The sequence below is a fragment of the Sinocyclocheilus anshuiensis genome, unplaced genomic scaffold (assembly GCF_001515605.1).
Source record: "Sinocyclocheilus anshuiensis isolate Anshui unplaced genomic scaffold, SAMN03320099.WGS_v1.1 scaffold144, whole genome shotgun sequence".
NCBI classification, from domain to species: domain Eukaryota; kingdom Metazoa; phylum Chordata; class Actinopteri; order Cypriniformes; family Cyprinidae; genus Sinocyclocheilus; species Sinocyclocheilus anshuiensis.
In genome coordinates this window covers 1,229,826-1,238,643 of record NW_015555720.1, presented here as the reverse complement: position 1 = coordinate 1,238,643, position 8,818 = coordinate 1,229,826, and the positions used below count along the sequence as shown (strand labels likewise).

The 8,818-nt window shown below is 37.9% G+C and overlaps 1 protein-coding gene across 6 annotated transcripts in view; it reads left to right on the top strand.

Moving 5' to 3' along the window:
• Positions 1–176: 176 nt before the first annotated feature.
• The window catches only part of tyw1 (tRNA-yW synthesizing protein 1 homolog (S. cerevisiae)), a 76,461-nt gene continuing 67,819 nt past the window's right edge, over positions 177–8,818 (top strand). For 4 of the 6 annotated variants that reach the window (XM_016465572.1, XM_016465574.1, XM_016465573.1 and 1 more), the window contains exons 1-7: positions 177–377; positions 787–917; positions 1,022–1,156; positions 1,712–1,813; positions 2,897–3,091; positions 3,172–3,450; positions 6,088–6,207. In XM_016465572.1, coding sequence (XP_016321058.1) covers positions 317–377; positions 787–917; positions 1,022–1,156; positions 1,712–1,813; positions 2,897–3,091; positions 3,172–3,450; positions 6,088–6,207 — 1,023 coding nt within the window. In that variant the 5' untranslated portion in view covers positions 177–316. The remainder of the gene's footprint in view (positions 378–786; positions 918–1,021; positions 1,157–1,711; positions 1,814–2,896; positions 3,092–3,171; positions 3,451–6,087; positions 6,208–8,818) is intronic. The other 2 variants (XM_016465569.1, XM_016465570.1) reach the window with 2 other exon arrangements.

Here is an 8,818-nt window from a genome sequence, read left to right as displayed (position 1 = left end):
AGTAACTGTAACTGATTACAGTTACTTTTATTTTGTAATTAAATTACGTAATTCCGTTACATGTAACTAGTTACTACCCAACACTGATGATTTCAATAAATTATATACATTCAAGCAGTGAAGACTCACGTGAGAGTTAAATGACCTAAGATGACCTCATTTTCCCAGCATTCCTGTCATAACAATATGGCGGCGTCCTTCGACCTGCAGCCGTAAAGTTAGCCAGTTATTTATATGCGACATATGAAGTTAGATGTTTATCTGGCTATTGCTGTAGATTTATTAACAGTGCCGTCTTTTTGATAGACCACAGAAGATGTTGTTTTTAGCGGTGGTATCGTGTTTGCTGTATTGCACAGTCGGCGCTGAGATGTCAGGTGGGTTTATATTGCAACGCACGGCTGACAAGCAGCATGAGAATGAGTTAAATTAAACTGTTAATAATATTATAGATCAACAGTACGGCAATGCTTTAGATGCACATGCACTCATTTTTGCACGGCACTCTCAATGTTCTGGATCGAACCAGTTTTGCGGTTAGGCTGTGTTTCAAAATCTAGTGAGCTTCCTATTTAGGCAGCATTGTTAGACAACCCAGGCGCCTTTCCAGTTTCAGTGTTTTTAAACGCTGCTATAATAGTAAAAGTGACTAGATAGGCAGCTCACTAAGTTTTCACTCCTTGTTCTATATCGCTTGTCTGTCTCATCAAAAACTATGTCGCTTATTGTTTGTTTACATATTTCCCGACAAGTCAGTGTGCAAACTATATTCCCGTGCATTCACAGGTGCTTTGAATGATGTTTGGGAATTCACTGAGAGCTACCTGCTGACTGTGTGGCGGAACAGGTTATGTGTGTACACTACTGCTGCTGTTCTCATAGGAGTCTGGCTTACTGTGAACATGCTTTTCAAAAAGGTGATAAAGTGTGTTTACTCTTAAAGCCTCTCTGCTACTTAAAGTTTTTTTTTCTCTTGATTGCTAATAAACACAGCTTAATAGATTGTATTTTTCCTTTATAGAAAAAAATGGTCGACCCTATAAGTCCTCTGCTTTATAAATCTGTGAAAAATCAGGAACTTTCACCTGAAACAGAAAAAGTCCTTCATGTTTCTGGGGTCAAAGTGCTCTATGGATCACAGACAGGAACTGCAAAGGTTTGTATACACTGGTGGTCAAAAGTTTGGAATAATAAGGAATTTTTAGAAAGACATTTCTTGTGCTCGCCAATTCTGCATTTATTTGATTAAAAATACAGTAAAATAGTACTATTGTGAAATATTTTTACAATTTGAAATAACTGTAACTATTTCAGTATACTTTTAGAAGTAATTTATTCCTGTGACACAAAGCTGAATTTTCAGCATCATTACTCGGAAATCATTCTAATATGCTGATTTGATGCTGCCATTCAAGAGTTTGGAGTAAGATTTGTTATTTAAATTTATTTTTTTTATTCAGTAAGAATGCATTAAATGTATGATGTTAAGAGATTTATATTTCAAATAAATGCTTTTCTTTTGAACTTTCTATTCGTCAAAGAATCCTGAAAAAAATATAACATTTAAAAATGTAAAATTAAATGTTACACAAAAATTGTAGTTCTAAGTTCTGCCTGTGTAATTGTTATAATTATTTATTTATCTAATTTAAAGAATTATATGCAACTGTGTTGTGATGTGTTTGTAAACTACTATTTTAACTCTGCCTAGGGTTTTGCAAAAGAGCTTGCTGGCGGCATCAGTGCTCAGGGGATCCAGTGTGAGGTTATAGATATGAAAGAGTACGACCCGGAGGATAGACTGGCTGAGGAGGTGAGCGTAGCATGTGCTTCTCTGGCCCCATACAGCCTGTCAATTTCATTTTTTTGTTGCATTAGCATGTAGTCGAGGATGTAGAAATAGATGATTTAAACTTCAGGATTTGTCATGCTTGCATAAGTATTTCACTTTCAGCTTTAAGAATATCACAGGAATTACTATGAGCTTCATATCTTTCAATTACCACTTACCACGATAACATTTACAGGGAGTATAGATCCTCTGGCTGGCAGGTAATCATAATACTTCTCCCTGAGCAGGATGTAAAATGATTTACCAGCCTTTTATTTCACCAGAGCTTAAATATTAAAACTCCAAGAGTATTAAGAGCAAAGTAATATAATTAAATTTTTTCGTTTCCTTAAATGACCAGGCAAGGGCAGAACGCAAAACTACATAAACACCAAAACTGAAAAAATGCTTTGAATGAGTAATGTTTTGATAGAATTTTAATTTGTCTGTTCTCACAATTTTCAATCAGAGCAAAGATGAGAAAAATCTATCTGTCACAGGACAGTCACAGGACAGTCTTAAAGTCCTGAGTTTTGTTCCTCTCAGCATTTATACAGTGTTATAAGCAGCACTATTATTCAGTATCATTGATATACAATTGTAGTTTTTGGTAATGTTTTGAATTGTCTCCCTTTAATGTATTAATGTTTAGTATTTCTCTATAGTTTAGAATTTTTATTTATTTTATACTTTTTTTTTTTTTTTGCAAAAAAATTAACTTTTTTAGAATGTATTTTATTTATTTATTTATTTTTTCATTTTAAGTAACAAGTTTTTTTATGTTTATAGTTAACGATAACAACCCTGTTTATAAATGCTATAGCATGGTTTATTCATGATGTTTGCTCTGTTTTAAATATTAATAACAGTTTGGGTGAATAACACAAACGGTCAATAAACATCTGGATCATATTTTACCGCAAAATCAAAAGTTAGTTTTTTTTCTTTTGATTTTAGTGAAAAAAGATCCAGACGTTTCACACGTTTAGTGCTCTTAGTAGAGAGCTGCTTCCATGAGTACCATGTTAAATATTTCTTAATGCTCACATATAATTTGTTCTCTAGTGCACAAGCAAGATGATCTGTGTGTTCCTGGTGGCCACATACACAGACGGGCAGCCCACTGAGAGCGCCGAATGGTTCTGTAAATGGCTCGAGGAAGCCTCCATGGACTTCCGATATGGGAAAACCTTCCTGAAGGGAATGAGATATGCCGTCTTTGGGCTGGGGAACTCTGTTTATGTCGGCCATTACAACACTGTGAGACACACCTTCATTTTTCACTCCATTTTTGATGGGACTGTGTTGAATCTTACGCTAAATATATTTTCTGTATCCAGGTCAGTAAGAACATAGATAAGTGGCTGTGGATGCTGAGCGCTGCCCGGATCATGACCAGAGGAGAAGGCGACTGCAACGTTGTGAAGAGCCGGCACGGCAGCGTGCAGGCCGACTTCCAGGCCTGGGAAACGAAGTTCTTGAAACGGCTGCAGGCCCTGGCCAAGGGTGAGAAGAAAGCCTGCTCTGGCAAGTGCAAGAGCGGCAGCTGCAAGAATAAGAAGAAACATAAGGAGGAGGCAGAGGACAGCCAGTCGCACACTGAGAAGAACAACTCTGAGGCAAGCCAGCCCTCCTCTCTGATGTCTTTGAACACATGTAGTCATGGTAACAGCTCTCGCTCTGCACATCCCGAGAGCAGATTGTTCCCCTGCAGTCTGTGCTGCACTCATGTAAATGGGATCTGAACAGCAGGGGTGACATTACTGACTTCGGAGGAAATAATGTCCCTCTCATATTCTTTACTCAAACACTTATAGGGAACATCGTTCCAATGAAGTTAAGCTGCTTTGAGTGGTTTAAATAATAAAGTTTAATAACCTTAAAGGCACATGAAATCAAAACCCTTTCACACTGAACTAGCTCTGGATTTGAACTCGAACGCTTTCAGAACTTGCTAGAGAGCCAAACGAAATGAAACAAATGACTGCTAATGCCTAACTTGCACACAAATAAACATAGCATATCGCTGTCTTTTAGAAGTATATAAAAAAATGCATTTTAATATCCAAAGTAATTTAATTCAGCTTTTTTTTATTCAAGTGTCAGAGGTTCTAAGTAATAAAATCCTTAGCTGTCAATTCATACATGATATTTGTTAATATTTAATTTTAGACGGAGGTAGTCACGAAAGATTAGAACAATCAACATTTGGGGTAGTCAACATTTGAAGTGGATCATAAAAGTTCATTAAAGTTGTCCTAAGACAAGAATGCATTTTGGTTTTAGGAAAACTTGGATGAAAGGTTTTGATCCACTTCAAATGTTGGCTAGTATATTTTAACATCCTGAATAATTTAATTTAGCATCTATATAAGCCTTCATAAGATACATTTATCTGTGACCGAACCATATTTTCGACAGTGAAAGTGCTCAGTTTCTCATGGGGCCTGACTCTGGAACCAGCACCTGTTTTGTGAAAAAAGAAGACTAGTCGACTAGGCTAAATGATATGCTACTAGTAGATGCTGGGAAAAACTTGCCGTTTCAGTGTTTCCCACAGACACTCTATTTGTGGCGGCATATATATGCAAATTCATTCTCTGCCAGCAGGAGGCGCTTAGAGCGGGAGAAATAGAGGTTTCCCCGGTAATGGCTGTACACAAAGCAGCTCCGCTCACAAACACTGCTTTATCAGACATTACAGACAAGATAAAATGAAAATGACATCCAAAATTTTGAAATACAGTGATATAAAAACCACCCGCACCGGGTTTCAATTTTGAAACGTGCAGTGCTCATGTTTATTCAACGAAGTCAAAGCCTTTTGGAAAATCTATTTGTGGCAGTCAGTTTTGATATTGTGGTGGGCGGCGTGGGCCGCCACAAATAAATCGATGTATGGGAAATACTGCGTTTACATTATTATTATTATTATTTACATGTTGCACATTTATGTTGCGCTTTATATTTTTTATAAAGGCTTTAAGACCTTTAAATAACTGTCGTGTTAATGTTACATTTTAAAAATAATGGATAATATCAATATCTGGGATACCTCAGACCTTTCGTTTTCTCTGTGTTTCTCAGATGAATGTCCACATGGAAGACAGGCAAGATGAGGGAGTGCTTTGACTTAAAAACTCTTAAAACAGAAGAGTTTTCTGAATGTCAAACTACTATATAACAATTAAGCTTACTTACAGGCCTGGCATACTGCCAGTTATGAGTGACAGTACTGGTATAAAATTTTATAGTGGTTTAAAGAGGAAACATTGTCAATGAAAAACTTACTTGACAATAATAGATCCTATATCAATATCCTATCGAATAGAATATACTTCAAATGTATAGTTGCCAGTACATGGCAAGCTTTTTTGTGATTTTGTTGCATGTATATGTAATATTGCAGCTGCATTCAATATAGAATTTGACTCTTTGATTCATAGATTATGAAGCGATTTCAATAGATCTTAGTCTAATGGGTGTATGTTAGACTAGTCAGTTAGTCAGATACTTTAGAGATAAAAACAGATACATTAGTCAATAAATTTCTATTTAAATATTTATGAAATTTGTCGTGGTGCACATCCCTTCTCTCTAAGCAATCAAACTTGCAATTTTCCCACAAATCCAGAGAAGGTGGGAGCTGAGCCATATCTAGAGACCACAGTAAACCACCACCCAGAGCACCCTTGCTAACCTAGATACACCTAGTAGTATGGTATAGTATATTACATCCCACTTTTGATCCAACCAAATCCAACAATTGAAAAGCAGAGTGAGAGAGCACAACACCACTTGGTTTGAATAGCTTCATATTGACATGATACAGCATAACGCTGTTGTGTCTCAAAAAGTGGATGTTTGTTTCAATTGAAGTAGATTATCTACTTCATCCCATGCTCTTTGCTCTCTGTTGTCTTAAGTGTCTTGATACTCTTGGCTTTAGTGAATGAGAAATTGCTTCGGATGATCGTGTGAGAGAGTGGTCCGTGCAAATGTGAATTATTTCAGAGAGTTTTGCAAACCCGTTAGCCAATTCAATGGAAAGAAAGAACTGACTCAAAAGAATCATTAAATCACAAATGATTGCCATCTCTGGTTCAGTTGACAAAAGTACATAATACATACATAATAACTGCTGAAATATCTGAATGGAAAACATTTCTATGGTGCTTTCTCCACGTAGATGTTTTCATGGGTTGGGTATAATGTAGATGTGCCCCCCAAAGCTTACAGCTCTGTTTGGATTTCAGGAGGAGCTGATGGAGTCCAGCAGTGATGCAGAGTCCTCCGCTGAGGAAGAGAAGTCGCGTGGCTCCGTCATCGACATGGAGGACCTTGGGAATGTGATGAATCGTATGAAGAAAGCCAAGGTAAAAACAAAACCATGCAGCTCCACTGTGTTAACTTACAGTTTGTGCTCTTTCAGAACCTATTTAGTGGGGATTTAAATGGATAGTTATTTACCTCACACTCTAAACCTGTATACTGTTTTTTTTCTGTGGAACACAAAGTAGAAACTTTGAAGAATCTTTTGGCAGCTCTTTTCCATACAACAACAATTAAAGCGATAGTTCACCCAAAAATTTAAATTCTGTCATTGTTTACATACCTTCATGTTGTTCCAAACCCATATGAGTTTCCTTCTTCTGCTGACTACAAAAGAAGATAACCGTTGACTCCCATAGTACGGAAATAAATACTATGGAAGTCAGTGGTTACCGCCAACTGTTTGGTTATCCACTTTCTTCATATTATCATCTTCTGAGTTTAGCAGAAGAAAGAAACTCATGTGACTTTGGAACGACATGAGAGTGTGTAAATGATGACAGAATTAAAATTTTGGGGTGATCTATCCCTTTAGTGTCAACACAGTATTTTTTAATCTAGACATAAGCTTTGGCAAAGGGAAAGATCACAAGGGAAAACAACTTAAAGGGATAGAGCACTCAAAAAGGAAAGTTGTCATCATTTACTCACCCTTATGTTGTTCCAAAACCGTAAGTCTTAAAGTCTTATAGGTTTGGAATAACATGAGTGTGAGTAAATAATGACAGAATTTTCATTTGTGGTTAAACTATCCCTTTAAATGTGATCTTGTCCTTGCACAAAGCTAGGACTCGGAATGTAGCATATGCATGGTATGGGCCATTTTGCTATTTTAGAGCGTGATGTGATCTCTTGAGTTGTCATTGTGTGGCATGAAAACAGAAGAAATGACAGCGAATGGATTTGTACTGACACGAGGATGAGTAAATAATGACAGAGTTGGGCAAACTATTCCTTTAAAAGGACAGAGTGCTGGAGACACACCGGGAATGGCTCCATTGAAGGAGACTGAGTGGCAGATGGTTTGCTACAGCAGCTCCAGCAGGCGCTGGGAGGACTTACGTAACCGTGAACTGTGATCACTGACGCCCACTCTACAGGCCTGTGTGCGCAGGAGTGATTCATGAGACAGAAGCACAGACAAATCTCCCCATACACACGCATACGCACTCTGTCGCATCCTATTTGCACCAGAGAGGATCCCAGCCCCCTTTAATCCAGTAAGGGCCCTTTATGGATGCCTTCAGGATTGGATGCGTGTTTAAACCGCTTCAGAAGATGTTTTTAGAAATGTGGTTTGCAGGTCAAGCAATCAGTTGATTGTGTTGTTCCTGATACGCAGATCAAATGATATCCCATAAGCTATGAATGTGTTTCAGCTGGCAGATAATTACAGGAGAGAGCAAATGGGGTTTTGAAAAAACATGATGGATTTAATAGCATTATTGATTTATTTACAAGGGCTGGCAGTTTGATGCATTAAAGGTGCAGTAGGAGATCTTGGAAACTTTAGCCTGATAGCACTGAAAGCGAACGTCCCTCCCTCCCTACAAATCACCGTCCAAAGCCACACCCCCTGAACACACGAACGCGAACAGCTCAGACGACCAGAGACAACATTACTACAATACATCATGTGTCATTCACCGGTGAGAAAACTTTATAGTACAGTTAGTAAATACCAGGAACGAAGGTCAGGTTGTTGATGTTTGGCTGCCATTCTCGCTCTGTCTGCACAGCGTACGTGATAGTCATCAGCGCGAACAGAGTGCGCAGAGGTATGCAAATACATATGTTGATATGCAGGTAGGAAAGTCAAGCGTTTTGATTGGAGGAACATTTCTTGGTCCTATGCCTTCCACAGAATATATAAATACATATTAATACATTTAGACCACTTAACTTAATGATTGCTATCGGGATGTGAAGAGACTTTCAACCAGCATAACAAAAAATATTTCTGAAGACAATCACCTATTGCGCCTTTAATGTTGTATAATTAGTTATCAAAAATAAAAGCATTTGTGTTCAGAAACAGTGAAGCTACAGGGGATTGCAGGGATCTTGAGATACTATCCCTCACTATACCACGTTCATATTCGCGCGATTTTTTGTGCAGCTCGTCAGTGAACAACGGCTCTGTGTAGTTAATGCTGCTCAATGTGAAAGCACGCACGTGATGGAGATTTACCGCTGATTACAGAACCGGCTTTCTGACAAGATGCGCATTAAATATCGCATGCGATTTATCGTGCAGCCCTAATTTACAGTGTATTATATGTGAAAACTACGGTGGCCGAGAAGTGCAAAACAAATCACAATTCTGAAAACAAAATAACAAATTACAAACGCAAATGCAAGTCTAAAAAACAAAATAACAAATCAGAAAACACAACAATTCAGAAAACACAATGGTCGTGGTAGAAAGTTCGGAGATGGTATTAAAGTAGCTCAGTTTAAATGTATTGTATGAATTGCCCTTACTCTGGAATAAAAAATACGGGGTGTCTATTTACATGTAGTTAAAAGTGGTTGTAAAACATCAGCTCCAGTTGCGCAGATGGATAAGCGCGTGTCGTTGGCTTTTTGACGCGATTGACCCGGGTTCGATCCCGCCTTTTGCCGAACTTTTTTTTCCTCCCTTTTCAAATCTCG